Source organism: Anoplolepis gracilipes, chromosome 7 (genome assembly GCF_047496725.1).
Source record: "Anoplolepis gracilipes chromosome 7, ASM4749672v1, whole genome shotgun sequence".
Taxonomy (NCBI): domain Eukaryota; kingdom Metazoa; phylum Arthropoda; class Insecta; order Hymenoptera; family Formicidae; genus Anoplolepis; species Anoplolepis gracilipes.
The window spans coordinates 13,261,050-13,283,296 of record NC_132976.1 but is presented as its reverse complement, the minus strand read 5'-3'; the positions used below and the strand labels follow the sequence as shown (position 1 = coordinate 13,283,296).

The window sequence follows — 22,247 nt, the reverse complement described above, 5'->3', positions numbered from 1 at the left end:
TTCGATAAAAAATTAAAATCTATTATATAATTAAAAATTATCCACGCCAGCCGATCGTATGTTTTTGCCATTTTTTTCAATTATTTGTAATTATAAAGAAATAAGTGTGTGTAGTTAGCATCTCAAAAATAAACTTCATATTTACTTGCATTCAGCATTGTTCTACAGCATAGTTGCTGATAAGTTTTAATAATAATTCTATCGAATTAATTATTAAAATCGCGTTTCTAAAAATGAGATGCTAACTTTCGATGACACTTTATGGCATGTGACTATATTTCGAATACCTGATCACTGGGAAGTATGAATAAAAAAAGTTCTATTGCCTAGATACGTCCTGTCAATAGTTCTGACAATTATTTTCCCCGAAAAATGCGTATTTTCGAATATAAAAGTGCTGGTCGATTTTCGACAATTCTGTTTATTCTAAAACAGTTCCAGTACAGTTTTGATCATGTACATTACATTTTGAAAGCGTCCTAATGATAAGAACAATCAGAAATTTTTCTAAACAATTATTTTGCCTGAAAAATGCGTGTTTTCGAGTATAAAGAGATGCTGGTTGATTTTCGATAGCTCTGTTTATTTTAAAGTAGTTCTTATTTAGTTGTGATCATGTGCATTACATGTCTAAAGAGTTCTTGTGAGTGGAACGATTAGAAATTTTTTTAAACCGTTACATTTCCTGAAAAGTACGCTTTTTTTAATATGAAGCTGACATGCTGGTCAATTTTCGATAGTTTTGCTAATTGTAAAATAATTCTGGCATATATCTGGTTACGTACAATTCTGACAACAGGTATAATTAGAAAAATTTTTAAGTAATTAGTGTGAATTATTTGGAAATACGATGTACGTAACCGGAACTGCCAGAATTATTTTAGAATTAGCAGAACTGTCAAAAATTCACTAGTATATCAGCTTCATATTCGAAAATGCGCACTTTTCAGGCAAAGTAACGATTTAAAAAAATATCTGATTGTTCTTATCATTAGGACGCTTTAAAAATTTAATGTACATGATCAGAACTGTACTGAAACTGTTTTAGAATAAACAGAATTGTCGAAAATCGACCAGCACTTTTATATTCGAAAATACGCATTTTTCGGGAAAAATAATTGTCAGAACTATTAACAAACGTATTTAGGCAATAGAACTTTTTTTATTCTTTTCCAGTGATCAGGTATTCGTAATATAGCGACATGCTATGAAGTATCATCGGAAGTTAGCATATTATTTTTAAAAACGCGATTTTAATAATTAATTCGACGGAACTATTATTAAAACTTATCAGGAACTATGCTGTACAACTATGCTGGATGCAAGTAAATATGAAATTTATAAGATGCTAACATTTCAAATGCTAACTTCATACACACTGAAAAAATACAATAATTGACATAATCAAATTAATTTTGATAGTAATAAGTCATTATCCATACAGCACGAATCTTTCAGTTACACTGCAGCTATATTTCAGCAATGTTACAATATTGCTGCAATATAGTTCATAGCTGTATGGGAAGTTATTCTTTTTTTTACGTAGCTTAGAAAAATAAAATCTCTGAAAAAAACAGTTTATAAAATACGTTTTCTAATATATAATACAATTATAAAGTAATAGTAGTGGTAGTAGTAATAATAATAATAATAGTAGTAGTAGTAGTAGAGTAGTGGCAGTAATTTCATAATAACAGTAGTTCGTGCTAAATTTATGGTGCGTTCTGGTAACTTTAAAATATACTTTACACCAGAAACGGTTTGTATGTGCGTTCTGGTTATAAAAAAAATATCCAGACACGATCTATTCGTGTGCTGGTTGTAAAAACAAAATCCAGCCATGATCTATTCGTGTGCTGGTTGTAAAAATAAAATCCAGTGACGGTCTAATCGTGTGCTGGTTGTAAAAAAACCCAGACACGATCTATTGGTGTACTGGTTGTAAAAACAAAATCCAGTGACGGTCTAATCGTGTGCTGGTTGTAAAAAAACCCAAACACGATCTATTGGTGTACTGGTTGTAAAAACAAAATCCAGTGACGGTCTAATAGTGTGCTGGTTGTAAAAATAAAATCCAGCCACGATCTATTCGTGTGCTGGTTGTAAAAACAAAATTTAGCCACGATCTATTCTTGTGCTGGTTGTAAAAATAAAATCCAGTGACGGTCTAATCGTGTGCTGGTTGTAAAAACAAAATCCAGTGCCGATCTATTTGCGTGCTGGTAATTTTCAAAATTTTTTAACACCAGATACGGTTTGCATGTACGGTCTGATTAGCATTTATTTGGTCAAAGCGTTATTTATTATATTGTATAATAATTTAGTTTTACTAGTATAATTAAAAATTTAAAAACAAAAGTAAACTAATTTTTCAGAGATTTTATTTTTTTTTAAATGTGTTAATAATAATTAATTTTATGATAATATTTATAACAATATATTAATTTATCTTTTTTTTACAGGCGACAAAACAAACAAGAAGTAAAATTTGAAAATGACTCCAGAAGCATAAATATTAGTAATGAATCCATCGATTTAGAGAAATCGGTAGAGTTATTTCCCGATATGATGGATTCAAAAGCTAATATCTAAATGCAATGCCTGGAGTCTAATACAGGTATGTATAATATTAAACAAGATATTCAACTTTGCAAAGATAACAAAAATTTTGTTATCGAGATTGGCCCTCTGGATACGAACCGTATCCAGGAAAGCATGCCTGAAGGCCATCGCATTGTCGAATCATGCGAAGATGACAATGACAGTTTTGTTATCGAAAAGAGCTTTCCAGATACAAATAGTATCCAAGAAAGCATGTCTGAAGGCTATCGCATTGTCGAATCATGCGAAGATGACAATGACAGTTTTGTTATCGAAAAGAGCCTTCCAGATACAAATAGTATTCAAGAAAGTATGGTGGAAGGCCGTCGCATTGTCGATGTCTCTTTTATGTGGAATGAGATACACAGAACATTTAATAACCATGCGCAAGAAATAGAGTGCCAATTTAAAGATTGGAAGCTCATAAATTCTCGTTGCCATGGGTTAAAGACGCAGTTCTTCTTCAAATGCCAAATGTGCAACTATGAAGATAACATATGGTCAGAACCCACAGAACCTGAAAAGTTGGATCTTAACCAAGCTGCTGTAGCTACAACTATAACAGTTGGAAATGGTTATGCCCAACTAGAAGAATTTTGTACAGGTGTAAATATACCTTGCATGTCTGAAAAGACTTATATAAATCATCGTGAAATTTTAGTTGATGATTTTCAGAAAACAGCCATGGAAAGTATGAAAATGGCAGGCGAAATGAAAAAACAACTCGAGAGAAATGAAACTATAAATGGCATTCCATATATAACCGTTGTAGCGGATGGTAGTTGGATGAAGAGGTCGTACGGCAACGCTTACGATTCACTTTCCGGTGTTAGTGCCATAATTGGTTATCGCACAAAAAAAGTTCTCTTCGTTGGTATCCGTAACAAATTTTGTACGGTGTGTGATAGAGCGGAGCGAAATGGACTCGAGCCACGCAGTCACAAATGTTATAAAAATTTTGACTGCAACGCTAGCTCTACAAGTATAGAAAGCGACGCCATTGTAGAAGGCTTTAAAAATAGCCTTGAAATGCATGGACTGATATATAAAACAATTATTGCTGATGGCGACAGCAGTGTATATCAGGCTGTACTAAATAACGCACCGTATCGCGAACAAATGGTGACTGTAAAAAAAGTAGACTGCACAAATCATTTGCTTCGCAACTTGTGCAAAAAGTTGAAAGTCATTGCAGGAACAGTCCAGCCAAAACAGCACAGAAAACGTGGTTTTGTACAGCTACGAAATGTTGTAAAAAGTAACATTTTAAAAATACGAAAAGAAATGCTAGAGACAGCCGCTCTACGAAAGGAGGAAAAAGTACCTCACCATGACAAAGCTAAGGAATTACAAAAAGATATTTTAAATATTCCTAGCCATATTTTTGGTGAACATAAGAGATGTAAAGAACGCGGCCGTACATGCGAAGAAAAAGTACAAAATTATGTGCCATATTTAAAATTACACGGTTTATATGACAAAATTGAAAATGCTGTCAGGCATTTGAGTGCTTATTCCAATAGTTTGTTATTAAATTTGACAAACAATCCTGCAGAAGCGTTCAACTCGATAATCTGCAAAGAAATAGGTGGAAAGCGCCTTAATTTTGGCCTGCGAGGTTCTTACAATGCTAGAATTGCGGGAGCTGTTGTGCAGTATAATACTCAACAAGTGCTTACGCAAGTATATAAAAGCATGTGTAAGGATGTTCCTCCGACTGTCGAAAATTTAGAGAAACGACGACAAATAAAGGTTGCAAGAACCAAAAAATCTCGAGAAGAGGATGGCAGATCTAAAAAATTTAAACGAGAGGCAGGAACAGATCGTCATTATGGCCCACAATCACAAAAGCCAGATCTTTCATCTGACGTATACAAACAACTTGAAATAAACCATATAGAAAAGTTATCAGAAAACGCAGAAAACAGGGAAAAAATTGAACGAAAAACAAGAGACCAAAATGAATGTGAACTGTGGCATTCATTAAGACGTGAAATGCTAACAGCATCCAATTTTGGAACTGTATGTCGCATGAGACCAACAACGTCTTGTGCAGCGACTGTAAAAATTTTATATCCTCCACAAATTGACACAGCAGCCATGAAATATGGTCGCGATAGGGAGGAAGTTGCCAAAAAAGAGTTGGCTACAAAATTAAATAAAAATATTGAACCATGTGGATTGTTCATTGATTATGAAAATCCATTTTTGGGTGCTTCTCTCGATGGGCTTATCGATGAAGATGGTCTGGTGGAGATTAAATGTCCTCTATCAGCAGAAAATTTAACAGCTGATGAGGCTGTACAAAAATTGCTTTTACTGAAAGGCATATTTGACAGAACAAATAATGATAAAATGAATCGAAATCATCGATACTTTTATCAAGTTCAAGGGCAGTTGAACATAACGCAGCGAAACTATTGTATATTCGCTCTATGGACTCCCAAAAGTTTAAAAATTGTGGTAGTCAATAGAGACAATAACTTTTGGGAAAATCAAATGCTGCCTTTTTTAAAACGTTTCTATCATGACTGTATGCTTCCAGAAATCTTAGATAGCCGTCATAATAGGCATATGCCTATTAGAAACCCACAATATATAATAGATGCTAAAGAAAAAGCGTCTAAAAGAAAAGTAATCCACAAACAAACTGCAACAAAATAATGTAGACAACATAGATATCAAGCAAGAAAATAAACAATCAAAACTGAACGTTGTGCAAACAGACATGGTGAACATTGCTGCTGTTTCGGATACAGAACAAGATAGCGATTGCATCTTAGTCAGTTATTCAAAGACTAAACAAAATCTGACTAATGATGAAATAACAAAACGTAAGAAAGTTTTAGATGATACAATTGCTCCTCTTTTTTTGGTGAGAAAGAATGTTCTGCCTGTACAGAGCAAACTGAACGATGAATCGTTAGATAGATTTTTGCGTGTTGTTAGAGAAACTTCTTGTTTCGAAACACAAAGCGTTCTGTATTTAGAGTTTCCGGATCTGATAACAGCCAGTGATAGTGACAACAGTTTACAAATAATTGGAGGCAATTGTACTGATCACTGGCGATGCATTTTCTGTGATGGGTTCAAACTGCATGTATATGATAGCTTATCTGGCTGTACGTACAAAAAATTGACAAAGAAAGAGAAAGATTATATTTGAAAACGTTATCCAAGAATAAACGTAAGCGATATAATATTTGAAAAAGTCCAAGTACAACCAGATAGCATATGTTGCGGAATTTATGCAGCTGCTTTCGCTACATCTGTAGTTTTAGGAGGAAATCCTTGTGAGGATAAATATTCTAATGACGTAAAACGCATGAGACGTCATTTTATGAATATAATTGAAAGTAACAAGCTATCACCGTTCCCTTCACAATAAATGTCACACCATAATAAATTAATAATTGTATAATAATATTCGATGCATTCTTCATTCGCATAAAAAGAATGCTATATTATTTATGCACTTGGTGTGCAAATCGGAAAGACGAAAATATATAGGTTGCGTCTTACGAGAATGGGCGATGAATGGGGCCCATTCTATATATAAAATATTTTATATTAATATAAATATATTTTATATTATATATTTTATATATAAAGCCAGGGGCGATCTAACTACGTGTACTGGCATTATACATTTCTTTTTGTTTTATTTGCACATTGACATTCTATACACATGTGTATATGTCATATGATTTATTGACAATTCATTGCATTTCTTTGTTCGACCAATATTATTGTCATACAAAGCCATGTGCGGGATGAATTGTGATGCAAAATGTGTGCAATAAATGTAAATAAAATATTTTATTATTATATAATTTGAGAATTATATGTATATAACATTGTATATCTAATGTTATATAATTATCTCTGTAATAAATACAAATAAATTGTTTCAGATTTAAATACAAACAATTACATTACATTTTACACATAATTATCTATATTTTGTATTTTATATGAATCAATATACATACACAAATACATATACTGTTGTAAATAATGTTGCAAATACATGCATTCATTATTTGTGTCATTATGGTGTAAAGAAAAACACACAATTTTCTTAAATAAAAATACGTAAATGCTCGTTTCAAATTCATATTTTTTATTTAAGACAACTGTGTGTTTTCTTTATACTAATTGATTCTTCTTATTATTCTGCACATAAAAGTGATGAGATTATCGAAAAATGAATATTTTACGAGTATTTTATGTCAAAATACTGTGACTTTCAAATCTCATAACTCGAAAAGTTCTTCATGAAAAAACATTTAATTATAGTGTTTTGAAAAGCTCTCGAGATAAGCTATAAGAATATGCAATAAAAAATAGGGAGTTCTATTTAAAATTTCAAAGTTGGAGGCCCCCCTTGTACCCACTTGGGGGGACGACCTTCCCGATCCCCTTAAAAAAGTAGCCCCTCAAAATGATGAAACATGTGTTTTGCAATTTTTCAGAAAATTGAACTGTTTCCGAAATATAGGGGTGGGAACGTTTCAAATAAACACCCTGTATATATGTATATATATATATATATATATATATATATATATATATATATATATATATACATACATATGCATATATATTTGTGAAATAAATATTTTATCATATCTGATATCTCTTAGGCACTTTGCATATGTCATTTCATCTTGTATATAGCTTTATTATATCATGGCTTTGCATATGTTAAATATGCAATAAATAAGAACTAAATATGTTACAATGTTTAATTTCAGAATATGTGTGTGTAACGCTGTATATCTAATGTCATACACTTTTCTTATTTTTATCTGTATGTAAAATAAATAAAAATAAATTGTCTATTATAAATACTATTAGATATTGAATATAAATAATTTTATATTCAATATCTAATTGTATTTATAATAGACAATTATATGACATTAGATATACAGTGTTATATACACATATTTCTCAAATTAAACATTGTAATATATTTAGTTCCTATTTATTGCATATTTAACATATGCAAGCCATGATATAATAAAGCTATACACAAGATGAAATGACATATGCAAAGTGCCTAAGAGATATCAGATATGATAAAATATTTATTTCACAAATATATATGCATATATATATAATACTATACATTTATAAAATTGAAAAACTAAAGAAAAATATACTTTTTTTTAAATTTCAGACCTATATGATAAATACAAAATTAATTATTTAATAAATTAATATAATACAATTACACATAAAATATAGTTATCTTTATTTTACACTTTAACCATAATGACACAAATAATTAATACATGTTCCAAAAATATATGCAGTTATGTATGTATATTATATATGTATTATATTTTAATGATTATGGTATATATATATATATATATATATTGTATATAAAATACAAAATAAAAATAATTATATATTCAGTATGTATATATTTTGTATTTATTATATAGAGATGATAAAGAAAGTATATAACATTATATTATATACACATTTCTCAAATTTAATTTATTTACACATATTTTGTGTATGCCTATTCGTCTTCTACATTATTGTCAGCCTTGCGACGAAATTTTGGTCGAGAAAAAAAGTCGTTTCTTTATAATTATTTGAAACGACACATGTACAAAGAATACGCGTTAGTGTGTACTATTACCACACAACAAATATCTCTCAGCGAGCGAGCGAAAGAGACAGTAGTAGGAGCAAGCAAGACAGGAATAAGAGTGAGCGAGACAGTAATAGGAGCGAGCGAGAGGGGCATAGCAGCTAGCAGAGAAAACTCGAAGATCGAGTCTTTCCTTTCACGCTGTTATTCTCCTCTCGCTCGCTCTCATTGCTGTTTCGCTCGCTCTTATTGCTGTCTCGCTCACTCTTATTGCTGTCTCGCTCGCTCGTACTACTGTCTCGCTCACTCTCATGCTGACTGTGTCGGTAACATTTTTTTTAGTTCTTTCAAGGCGGCGCTCAAAATCGCGCATGAGTTCGCCGATGACTCCAGCATCCCCTTAAATTTATAATAAAGTTGAAAATTTATCTTATGGCGCGTAATTGACCGCGCGACAACCAATCACAGACATAATAGTCAAAGATGTACCTCTAAAGTAAAGGCGCTATAAATGTACGGTGAGAATATGACCAACTTTAGTCGTATTACTAGGATATTTATCAGCGCCTCTAAAAGTGATCTATAAATGTTCCACTAAATGTACACTCAGAATACGTATGTTTCAAACTGGAAGCAATTATATTTCACGAATGATAGGGCTGAAATTTCGTGCTCTCAGGTGCGGCAAAATAACAAGTGATAAAAGTGCTCCTATAAATAGCGCTCTTTACACAATATTATAAATATTATGTTATCACTTGTTTATGTTATCACTTATTTTGTCGTACTTGAAAGCACGAAATCTCAGCCCTATCATTCGTGAAATATAATTACTTCTAGTTTGAAAACTATCGTAGCCTCGACATTTTTGTATTAAACTTTTCGTCTTAAAATGGGTAAATATCCTGTTTAGGGGGGGATGCTCTGATGTCCTTGATTTTGACATATGTTGTCAAGGTCATCACCCTGAGTAACGCTTAAGAGGTTTTAGCCGTCGCTCGTTGTTTACTAAAAAGTTACAAAAATTTTTTAAAATTGACGTTTTTTGCAATTATTTTATCAAATACTAGAAATTTAAAAAAATGTTTCAAATAAAAATTGTAGGTCTCTTCAAAATACACATTTTATATTCTATCAATTTTTATTATACGAGTGATAATTTTTGAGAAAAACAACGATAAAGACTATAAACCTCATACAATATTAATTATAATATATAATATAGTCCCACTGTATCCGCGCATACACTTTCGTACTCACACAACAAATGGGTTGGGTTAGGTTATTTTTTGGAAGTGGAGCCCCCGCAGGGAGGCGGAACCCACTATGCCCGCGCATAGACTGTCTATGTGTGAAAAGTATATGCGTGGATACAGTGGGTTCCGCCCCCCTGCGGGGGGCTCCACTTCTAAAAAATAACCTAACCCAACCCATTTGTTGTGTGAGTAGGAAAGTGTATGCGCGGATACAGTGGGACTATATTATATATTATAATTAATATTGTATGAGGTTTATAGTCTTTATTGTTGTTTTTCTCAAAAACTATCACTCGTATAATAAAAAGGGATAAGATATAAAACGTGTATTTTGAAGAGACTTACAACTTTTATTTGAAACATTTTTTTAAATTTCCAGTATTTGATAAAACAATTACAAAAAACGTCAATTTTTAACAATTTTTGTATGTAACTTTTTAGTAAACAACGAGCGACGGCTAAAACCTCTTAAGCGTTACTCAGGGTGATGACCTTGACAACATATGTCAAGATCAAGGACATCAGAGCATCCCCCCCTAAACAGGATATTTACCTTAAATTGTTCTAAAGAACCTGTCATTAAAATATTTACCGGCATTTTCAGGACACTCTGTATATATATACATATATATGTATATATCAAAAGAAATATATATATACATATATATACATATATATGTATATCTCAAAAGAAATATATATATATATATGGGGTATTCTCTGTCAACTGGACCCCCACCTCCTTCCATTACAAAAAAAATCTTAAAAATTGCTGAGGATGACCAAAATGTAGCTTATAACATTAACTTTCGAAAGCACTCTGGCATTTTGAAAAATCCAATATGGCGACTGGAAACTGTGTACACATCAGAAAATTTTACTTAATGTGAATTTATTATTCGAATTATGATGAATTTCTACGGGAAAAACATTTTCAAGGGTATTCGAGGTCTGATCGATCGAGTCGATAACTGAAATGTTGTATTCCCGAACTATATAGAAATTTTAGTTAATGCAATTTCCACTCCTATTTTCAACTCTTCTGAGGGCTAAATGATTTTTCTTTTATGAGGGTAACAAGATATGATCATTTTCTATCCAAATTCGATATAAGCAAAAAAACGTCGAGAACGATATATCACACGATCTGTACCTGTATTACCAACATCATTTTTGAAAAAACCTACATCTTGCCCCTTCTCACTCTGAGAGGGTTGAGAAAAATAGAGAACGTATGGATTCTCTGAGAACTAGTTGAAATATGAATAATAGAAACTTTTTGTTTCACTAGTTGGTAAGTTGAAAAATCGTGAAATCACGCTTTCTACCCTTATTTCCAGCTCTTAGGGATCTATGAAATCAAAAATTGGCGCCAGATTCCGAAAGAGCACCCTCGAATACCCTTGAAAATGTTTTTTTCCGTAAAAATTCATCATGATTCGAATGATAAATTCACATATAAGTAAAATTTTCTGATGTGTACACAGTTTCCAGCCGCCATATTGGATTTTTCAAAACGCCAGAGTGCTTTCGAAAGGTAAGGTTATGAGCTACATTTTGGTCATCATCAGCAATTTTTAAGATTTTTTTGTAATGAAAGGAGACGGGAGTCCGGTTGACAGAGAATACCCCATATATATATATATCAAAAGAAGGAGTCTTTAACATACGGTTTAAGTAAAAACATCAAATCGGAAAAGTCTCGATAAATACGTTTTGATACGTTAGAAACATGGATCGAAGAAATACAGAATCACACCCCCCCGGCCAACAAACCAGGGAAGAGACATGTATTCATTTAGATCTGGATTATGATTAGCGTCGATAATTGTCACACAGAAAACTTGCCTGCGATTATTCTAAATATTAAGTTAATGTAATGCGCTAAAGAGGGCCAGAAATTTGGCCGAAACGTTCGCTTCATAATTGTACGTTTATGATTGCACACACGGATGCAATTTTAATGATGTATTTAGTTTAGAATTTATTAATGTCAATTAAAGTTTTCATAAATAAGAAAGTGCTCCATAATTACTGAGCTTGGCTCCTATTACCTTTTTATCTCCTAATTTATTATCAAAAGAAATTGTTTTACACAAGCGTTTAAAAGCTATCTCAGCTATGATTATAGCTTTGGCTAAAGAAAAACGTCAGAAAATGAGTCAAGAATTTTCGAATAATGTCTGTAAAGAAAGAGGCATCGTATAATTAAAAGAATTGGAAAAAAATTTTAAATGTTGCAAGTACAAGTACATTTTTTTCCTTAAAAAATAATAGAAAATAATATAGAGGAGAAACATTTAGGCTTTTGAATTTTATTTTGAAAGTGATGTGTGTGTAATTAACAATTTTTTTTTATAAATTTTCCTTTTCGTCTCACCTTATTAAATATTTGTCACTTTTTAATGTAATACTTCATATGATACGATATTAATATATGATAGTCAGACACATTGAAAAATGCGACTTTGTCACGATCATCTTCTTAATAACGTGCATTAGTGCATGTCTATCAATACCCACAATGCATATACGCATACATTCGTAATATGGATAATGCTAATGAAAAATACACTGGGCAACAAAATTATTGCAACAAAAATTTATACAAAAATTTCACATAACTTTAGATAATCACAACTCCACGAAAAATTGTCGTATTTAAATTTTTTTTATTTTGTAAGTTAAAGCCTCTACTTTAAGAAGCATTTGTTAGATTTTGAATTTTTCCTTGTTTCCTCCCGCCTTCAAAAGTAAGGTCGTGTTTTATCTGGAAAAATTTGCACAGTTTGCCGCACTTCACGTGGAATGGAATGAATTTTTTCACAAATATCATAATAATCATTGTAAAATTTGAACTTTTCCTTATAAATTAAAAAAAATTGAGATCGATACGATTTTTTTTCACGAACTTATGACGTATCAAAGTAACCTATACATTTTTGTGCTTATTACCGCCAACATTAGCATTATCCGATGCGCACCACAAGGAGGTTGTTGAACGCATTTTGCGCATCATGTGTATGTGTCTATGTGTGTATGCTGTGTGTGTATACTGTGCGTGCGTGTACCGAGACGAGGCGGAAATACTTTTAAAATTAAGTGCAAACATTTCTTTCCAACAATAACACACACGCACACGCACACGCACGCGCACACACACACACACACACACACACACACACATGCACGCACGCACGCACACACACGCATACACAACATACACACATGCATATGATGCACAAAATCCAACAATCTCCTCGTGGTGCGCATCGGATAATGCTAATGTTGACAGTAAAAGACACAAAAATGTATAAGTCACTTTGATACGTCATAAGTCCGCGAAAAAAAATCGTTTCGATCTCAATTTGTTTTTAATTTACAAGGAAAAGTCTAAATTTTACAATGATTATTATGATACTTGTAAAAAAATTCATTCCACTCCGTGAAGTGCGTCAAACTGTGCAAATTTTCTGAAAACAAAACACGTCTTTACGTTTGAGAAGAAGGCGAGAGGAGGAAAGGAAAAATTCAAAATCTGACAAATGCTTCTTAAAGTAGAGGCTTTAACCTACAAAATAAAAAAAATTTAAATACGACAATTTTTCGTGGAGTTGTAATTATCTGAAATTGTGTGAAATTTTGGTATAAAGAGTGATGGCAAAAAGACCTGTTTTTTGGCCCATTTTTTGGACCTCGAATTTCAAATTTCTTTATGCCAAATAGTACTATATGATGGGATATTAATCCCAGAGAAATTTTAAGATGGCATAGGCACGATTCCGGAGTTATGAAGGGATGAAAGTGATGGTTTCTCATAATCCATGAAAGTACATGAAACTCGAAAGTGTCAAAACATATCGTCTTTATTAAGGATTTATAAGAAAATAACTCAAGTTGTCTTTTATAGTCTTTGCTAACACTGTTTTATTCGTACGGTGGAGATATACATGTACACGTGCTGTCGATAAGACTGCGATCCTTCGAGTGAGAGCGATTTCTCAGCAGAAGGTCACGAGATATAATATTTGCGCATGAGCAATAATTGATCCTTGATCAGATTGTTTTTGTTACGTATCTTTGAAATATTTTTTACTGCCTGAGCAATCTCTCTCTCTCTCTCTCTCTCTCTCTCTCTCTCTCTCTCTCTCTCTCTCTCTCTCTCTCTCTCTCTCTCTCTCTCTGAGTGAAGATGTGTAAAACATCGCTCCATAAAAGTGCTAACTTTTAAGTGGTTAAATAAGCAGGGAGAGTGATCAAAAGTTATTAAAATTATAGTTGCATGAATCGGGATTAACCATGAGTGTTATCTAGCCGGGATGTGTTAATTTGTGAGTGCAGGAGCTACATTTTTCTGTCTGAGATATCGAGGACTCATTAGGTAGACATTAATGGTGAACACAAAAATGCTGACGTGTGGAACACGAAATGAATACGAAGGTTATTGACCGTCTACGCTGATTTTAGCGTTTCGGTCGATAATTATCGATGAATGATGAATATGAGGAATATCGATGTTCGGCATGTAAGAAGGCAATAAGAAGCCAAGTAGTGACATGCAAGTCATGCAATAAACTTTTTTATCATCCAGGATGTTTGAGTAAACATAAAGTTTATGATAAAAACCATGAATTAGTGCCGTGTCAAGGCCCATTTGAGAAATTTACAATTGAAAGCGATAGGGAGGTAGATATGAAGAATATGTCAACATCGACGATAGGATCGATTGTGACACCAAGTAGTGGAAGCAGGGCAGTAGACACGAGTGGATCATCGAGTATTGATATAAAAATAGATTGGCTTGTAAGAGTAGTGAAAGAAATGAAAGATGAGACAGTATGTAAAAAGATGATTAAAAAAGTAGTTCGAGAAGAAATGGAAAATGTTAAACAAGAAATACTGGAAGATATAAGAAAAATGATACAAGAAGGAATGTCTGATCCATCAGATGGAACACATAGAAGCTATAGTGAGGCAGTTAAAGAGAAGAAAAAAGAAAATGTTATAATTATTAAACCTAAAGTGGAACAGGAGAGTGAAACTACCAAAAGATTGATAAAAGAAAAGGTAGACATTAAAAATATGACAATGAGAATAACGAAACTAAGAAAAGGAAGTAAGGGAACAGTGATCTTGGGTTGTGAAACGGAAGAAGAAATGGAAAAATTAAAGACCGCAGTACAAGATAAGTTGGGTGAAAATTTCAAAGTTACTGAGTCACCGCAAATGAAACCTAAGATAAAAATAGTCAATATCGATGAAGAAGACATAAAATTGAATGATAATGAGTTAATAGATACAATCAAGAAGCAGAATAAAGTTGCAGTAAATAAGGAATTTCAGATACGAATAATAAAGAAAATAATCAAAGAGAAAAGAAGCTACAGTAATCAATCGGGAAGAAGAGGAAGAGAAGAAGGCGTCGTAATAATTGAAATAGATGAGAAAACCCATGAGTTATTGTTAAATAAAGGAAAAATAAATGTAGGATGGAAAAAGTGTCCTGTATTTAATCATATTAATGTCAAAAGATGTTTTAAATGCTGGGGTTATTATCATAATACAAAAAATTGTACAAGAGATGAGACATGCCATAAATGTGCAGGAAATCATAAAGCAGTTGAATGTAAGGTGACTAAGAAAAAATGCGTAAACTGTATGTTTAAAATTCAAACATATACAATTTGAAGATAAGTGATGAGCATGACGCACTTGATCCAGAATGTCCGACATATAAAAGAGTGATACAAGAGGAGAAGAAGAGGACTGGCTGGGAGGACAACAAATAGCAGTTACAGAAAGAAGAGGAGCTGATATTGTATACAAATGCGCAAAGTTTGACAGCACATAAAGATGAGATACAACATCAGATTATGAAGAAAGTAAATCCAGCAATCATAGCACTGTCAGAATCTAGGCTGACGGATGAAATTGAAGATAGTGAAGTGAACGTGCCAGGTTATTCTATAATTAGATGTAACGCAGAAAATAGAAATACAGGAGGAGCAATTATATATGTAAGAGACGATATTAAATATGAAATAGTATTGGTAAAAAAAATAGTGTCGAACTGTTGGTGTGTTGCAATAGAGGTAAAAGAGAAATTGTATAAAGGTGTGGTAATGGTACTATATCATTCACCGAGTGCATCGCACGGTGATTTTGTGATGTTTCTTGAAGATATAGTAGAGGAATTAGTAATAAAAGGAGACTGCATGGTAATGGGAGACTTTAATATAGATTTCATGATTGATTCGTTTTATTCTAAAAAGTTGCAAACGGTAATGGCAAGTTTAGTTATGAAACAGTATGTTAATAAACCGACGAGAGTTACAAAGGACAGTTAAACAATTATAGATTTATGTTTTGCTAATAATAACGTTCAAGTACAAGCAATACATGAACCTAAAATAACAAATCATGCATGGTTAAGAGTTGTATTAAGCGCCTGTAAAACCATAGGTAAATATAGAAAATTTAGCGGTAGGAACTACAGCGAATTTAATGCAGATGAGTTTAATAGATTGATAGAAGACAAAATAGAGCAATGTCAAGGTTTAGAAGTTAGTGAGAGAGCGAAGAAATTTGTTGATATTATAGTAGATGCATTGGATAGTACAGCACCTAGGAAAAAATTTAAAATACCAAAAGTATGGGAAGGTAAAAAGTGGTTTTCAAATGATATAAGAGTAGTATCTGATAGAAGGGATGTAGCATACAATAATAGTCTTGTTCAATGATACGCAGCAAAATTGGATGCAATTCAAAAGTGAAAGAAATGCAGTAGTCAAATTAATTAAGAAAAGAAAAAAGAATATTATGAAAATATGATAGATTGTAATAAGAATAACCCGACAAAAATGTGGAAAACTCCCTCTCTCTCTCCCTCTCTCTCCCTCCCTCTCTCTCTCTCTCTCTCTCTCTCTCTCTCTCTCTCTCTCGGTAATTGAATTGCTTCAAAAAATTTGGTCAGTGATTAATAGGGAACATATTTTCAGGGTGCTTTATAGAACACCACCCCAATAAATGAAATAGCGCTGAATAATAAATTGTTCATTCTCTGAACAATGAATCGTAGATGATCCATTCGACAGAAAATACCCCCAATATTACGTGAACTTCAGGCACGCATTCTTCCTTATGCAACCTGACTGGAAATCATCACTTTCATCCCCTTGTATCTCCGGAACCGTGCCTATGCTCATCTTGAAATTTTACTGGGATTAATGTTTCATCTAATAGTACTATTTGGCTTAAAAAAAAGTTTGAAATTCGAGATCCAAAAAATGAACCAAATTTGCCATCACTCTTTTTGTTGCGATAATTTTGTTGCCCAATGTATTATATGTAAAGTGTAATAAATGATTACTTTTTTGTATTTTTGATTGTTTTTTGGATTGTTAAGTAAACTTTTTAATAGTATTATATTATCATACGGACGAACTAAAAAATTTGACAGTCTTCTCTACATACCAACGTCATATAAGATTTCATTGGAATTCATAAAAAGCATAGAAAATAACATTTTTATGAACATCCATATAATCATCCATAATATTGAGAATAATACCTATCCTTAATAAGATTGCAAATCATTCACTTTTCAATAGAAATTCATCATTCGATAAAGAATTCATTGGTGCGTCACTTTCAGTGCGTAGCTTTATACGTGAAAAATCAAGACGTGATCTTTATGAGAACAGATAAAAAAAACATAACCGAGACAATAAAAATAAAAATAAACATTGAAAAATTGAATGCCTTCATTAATCGATATCAATACACATACACAATTATAAAAAAGATCCCAAAAAAATTCCATCAGGGAGCTTCATAATTTGATTGCCAAATGAAGAAAAAGAGAGTTCATTAATGGAAGTACGTACAAAAGAATAAACTATATGGATGGAATCTTATCGAGAGCATATGGAAAAAATCTATAAGCAGAACTGTCCAATCATAATTTCATTAAAAATAGCTCACTATATTCGATAGTCACCTTCTTGCACAATATTATCTACAATCCGACAATATCTACTCCGACAATCAGCAGCCAGATAATCAATACCTTCCAATTAGGCAAAGAACTTGCGAATACTTACATAGAAGAAAAATTCAACTTGATATTGATCCTTAGATGTCGTATCTTGTTCTTTATAAACCTCTCAATAGAGTTAGCCATGGATAGCATTACAAGCAAATAGAAGTACCTAGAAGAGAATTGTGACATCAAAGACGAGTTTTTAACAGCAGTTTAGTTCATTTTAAACTTTATCTTCTTTAGATTTAACAGAGTTCATTACTAACAAACGTTCGACAGACTAATAAGATTATCACATTTCCCAGTCATCACTGACATCACCTTACAAGACTTGAAGATAAAGCAGTTCGGGCGAGTCTCCAAATTAGTCTTCCCTTTTACTATAGATATTTAGATGACATAGCGTTGACGGTTCCTTGTTTAGTATGCAATGTTGTGTTAAAAACATTTAAGTCATTCCATCTAAGACTGCACTTCATGAGGGAGAAGGAAACTGACAACAAACTTAATTTCTGGACGTCACATTGTTCCTAAAAGATAATTTTATGCATTTCATGGAAAAACTTAAATATGAGTTAGTTAAGTCTGTCGCCGCGTAGCGACAAATGAAGCGACACGAATATAATAATATTATATTGCAATAATATCCTGTTCTTATTGTATTCTTACATTAGTATTGTAATGTTGCAAAATAATACATATTACAGTTTTATATCATATAGAGGTAATTGGCGCTATATTATATTATTTGTTACTTGTTACATATTACTCCATTATTTGTTACATAATATTATTGCAACAAACAGTGTTTACGAGGTATATCATATGTATCTAATTATTTGATTTAACTCTTTAAATCATACATAAACACAATTGTATATTAAAAATTAAAGACATATGAACATGGATAAAGTATAAATATATAAATGTAAGTGATGTGTAGGTCTTGCGGAAATTGCGGAGGAAATAAAAAAAGCCGGTGGAAAATGTTACACATATTATTGCGATATCGCTAACAAGGAAGAAGTATATCGCATTGCGAAAGCAGTACAAACCGAAGTTGGAAATGTGAGTTAAAAAAATTGAATAAATTTGTGAGTTTTATAAACTACAATTAATTGTCTGTATTGTGAAATTGTTTAGAAACAAACCAAACAATGTTTTTATTATAAAGGTTCTTTTATTTAAAAATCTCCCATTCTGTATCAAAATAAAAATGTTATTGCACACTTTCATTTTTGCTCTCTTTTTCACTTTAATAATACGGTTAGAATCACTTGTTATAAAATAATGTGAGTAACAAAAAAAGTAGTACAAAAAGAGAGTGTATCATTTTATGAAACCGAACTTAATATCATAAAATATGTATAAACTGTATATCATAAAATACATAATATACATGTCCCATAATTCGCGCCTCACTCGTCAGGTACATGTAGAGGGGGTCAAACCGAGTAAAAAAGTCCTCTACCATTTTACGATATTCTCAATAATAAGAAAAAATTAATTAATTAATAAAGATCGACCAGTACAAGCGCGCGGCGAGAAGAGACGGCCCACTGTGGCGTGGTTACTACGTGCGCGGCGATAAGACAGCGTAATGTTATACCGTTGCTAAGTGCACGACGGAGTGCTGGCAGGAGCGCTTTACAAATGACAATGGCTACGTATAAACGATTAAAAAATACAATGGACCGTCTCTTCTCGCTGCGCGCTTATATACTGGCCAATCTTTATTAATTAATTTCTCTCTTATTATTGAGAATATCGCAAAATGGAAGACTTTTCTACTCGGTTTGACCCTCTCTATCTGCACCTGACGGGTGGAGCACGAATTATGGGACACCCTGTATATCATAATTCGCGCCCATAATAGTATATTGTGATACAAGTACGGGAAGTTGGCTATTGCCCACGAGTGCGGGGTTGGACGCATGAGCCGAAGGCGAGTGGGCAATAATCAACCCGCACATGCAGCACATACTATTTTATAGTACAAATGCGTGTAAAAATGGTACATTATGCGTTTTCCGTGCGGAAGTAAATTTCAGACACGACGCACTGCGCATGCGCCATCTCATTCCCACACGCTACATCTCTTTACCGCACGGATAAATCGTATGTAGCTTGCGGGAATGAGATGGCGCATGCGCAGTGCGTCGCGTGTGCAATCGGCTACTTCCCGCACGGAAAACATGCGTGTAATGTGCCACTTTACATGCATGTGTACTATAAATTATATTACATATTATTATTTTTGAATGAGTTAGCACCATTTTTTAGACGGTCATACATTCATAAGACACGTATTGCATAGCTATATTCAACTCGGTACGCGGTTCGCAGACATATGTCCACCTTAAGAAAATGCGAAAATAATGATTACATGATTTTTATTTAATAAATCTTCTTTTGTGTATTAACCATAGTAGCAAAAAATAAATCAGAATTTTTCAACTCTTTTTTATTCAAGAATAGTAATTCGTGAACGCGAATTATGATACACTTTAGACAAGTTCAGAACAAAATCTTATTATACGGACATTTTATTATAAAATAACTTAATTTTTATTTTTTAAAAGATATTTTTTATAGATTTAAAACAAAAAATAATTAAAATTTATAAATAATTATTTCAGGTAAATATGTTAGTAAATAACGCTGGATATGTCTACGGAAGAACTTTTATGGAATTGCCAGATTGCGAAATCGAACAAACATTTAAAGTAAACATCCTATCACATTATTGGGTGAGTAGAAACATTAATTTTCCAATTCTGCTTTTATAGAAGTCATTAATTTTCGCCTTACATATATTTCATCTCGCAGATTACAAAATCGTTTTTGAGAGATATGATGAAAAATAATCACGGTCATATCGTGACAATTGCAAGCGTCACTGGTCTCGTAGGAACTTACAAGTGTACGGATTATTCTGCGACAAAATTTGCAGCCATTGGATGCCATGAGAGTCTTTTTACCGAACTTAAAGTACGTAAAAAAATTATTGAATAAAGCAAATAATTATTAGGTGATAATTACTTACGTCCAAACTATCTACGGAGCTCCCTGATTGGTAAATCTAGTAAAAAGAATCTAACATAAGTATTGGTCACTATAAATAATTGTAGCAACCGCAACATATATATATATATATATATATATATAAAACAAACATGATACTCTCATACTTAATTTTTTTTAAATAAATTTCAATATTATTGTAAGCTGTTGCAATAGAATATTCAGCAATACATGTATCTTAAAATATAGAGTCAGAAAAGATATATGATCATTATCATATGCATAAGTATATATACAGTCCGTATAATAAGATTTTTGATATAATAAAAGTTGTAGCACTGTTTGAAACGAATACAACGATGTATAATTTAATGTAAATATTTTACATATTATACGAAATTTTCCGGCTTAAAATATCGCGGGCGGCGTCTACCATTTCATTTTCGGCCCTGCGATATGCCCAACTTCTGACTCGTACATTAGAAGTTGACGTATGTCATGTTGTCATTTTTTTACATCACTTCTAATGCACGAGTCAGAAGTTGGCCATATCGCAGGGCCGAAAATGAAATGGTAGACGTCGCCCGCGATATTTCAAGCCGTAAAACCTCATATAATATGTAAAATATTTACATTAAATTATACATCGTTGTATTCGTTTCAAACAGTGCTATAACTTTTATTATATCAAAATACCTACATTATCATAAACAAATTGTTCATCCTCTCCGTTCTTCAAAACAGATAAATTTTTTAATCAATCACTATACCCAGCCCCGATGACCTTGACCTTGACATATGTTGTCAAGGTCACCCTCCTGACTGCCCTTCAGAAGATTTTAGCCGTCGCTCGTTATTTATTAAAAAGTTATTAACAAAAAAAGGTATAGAAAATATAGCAGTTATTTTGAATATTAAGATTGTCAGTGAGACCATAACGTGATTTATATTCAGAGATAAAACATTTTTGAAATATTATAATTTTCCTACATACATGTGCAATAGTACTAATAATTTTCATTTTTATTCGCATGGAATAATACAAATATGAGCGAGGGAATATTTGCATAACATACACACACACACACACACACGGGGAGGTATAAGGGGGGCCTCCGGCCCTCCCCCTCCCGCACCCACCCCGTCCACTTCACTTCGCGTAGAAAGTTACAAACCCATGTGAACTTTGCTTTGTCTTGCAACGTACGTGCAACGTACGTGCAATGTACCTTGCAAGACAAAACAAAGTTCACTTGAGTTTGCAACTTTCTACGTGAAGCGTGGTGGACGGGATGGGTGCGAGAGGGAGAGGATCGGTGGCCTTTCTCTTGCACCCCCCCCCCCTCGTGTGCATGCGTGCGTGCGTGCGTGCGTACGTGCGTGCGTGCGTGCGTGTGTATGTGTGTGTGTGTTATGAAAATAATTGTATTTAATTCTTTGTGTTTGTGATTAAAGTTAAGAAAATTTTGTATTTATAATAAAAAACTTCTATATAGCAACAATTCACTGCTCTAAATTTATTTTTGTTTATATATGTATCAGTTTTATATCAATATTACTCGTTTATGTCTCTTAATATTCAAAATAGCTGCTATATTTTCTTTGCTGCTATACTTTTTTGTTAATAACTTTTTAATAAATAACGAGCGACGGCTAAAACCTTCTGAAGGTCAGTCAGTAGGGTGACTTTGACAACATGTGTCAAGGTTAAGGT

General features: G+C 32.7%; 2 protein-coding genes across 2 annotated transcripts in view; both read left to right on the top strand.

Moving 5' to 3' along the window:
- Positions 1–22,247, top strand: part of LOC140667695 (estradiol 17-beta-dehydrogenase 11) — a 104,737-nt gene that overhangs the window by 57,519 nt on the left and 24,971 nt on the right. Inside the window, exons 3-5 of the mRNA XM_072895847.1 lie at positions 18,453–18,577; positions 20,149–20,259; positions 20,339–20,500. Of these exons, the coding sequence (XP_072751948.1) occupies positions 18,453–18,577; positions 20,149–20,259; positions 20,339–20,500 (398 nt within the window). The remainder of the gene's footprint in view (positions 1–18,452; positions 18,578–20,148; positions 20,260–20,338; positions 20,501–22,247) is intronic.
- LOC140667625 (uncharacterized) lies at positions 2,899–5,989 on the top strand. Its single transcript, XM_072895767.1, is given in 2 exon segments — positions 2,899–5,250; positions 5,252–5,989. Coding segments are annotated over 2 exon segments (3,075 nt in total). The 5' UTR covers positions 2,899–2,913.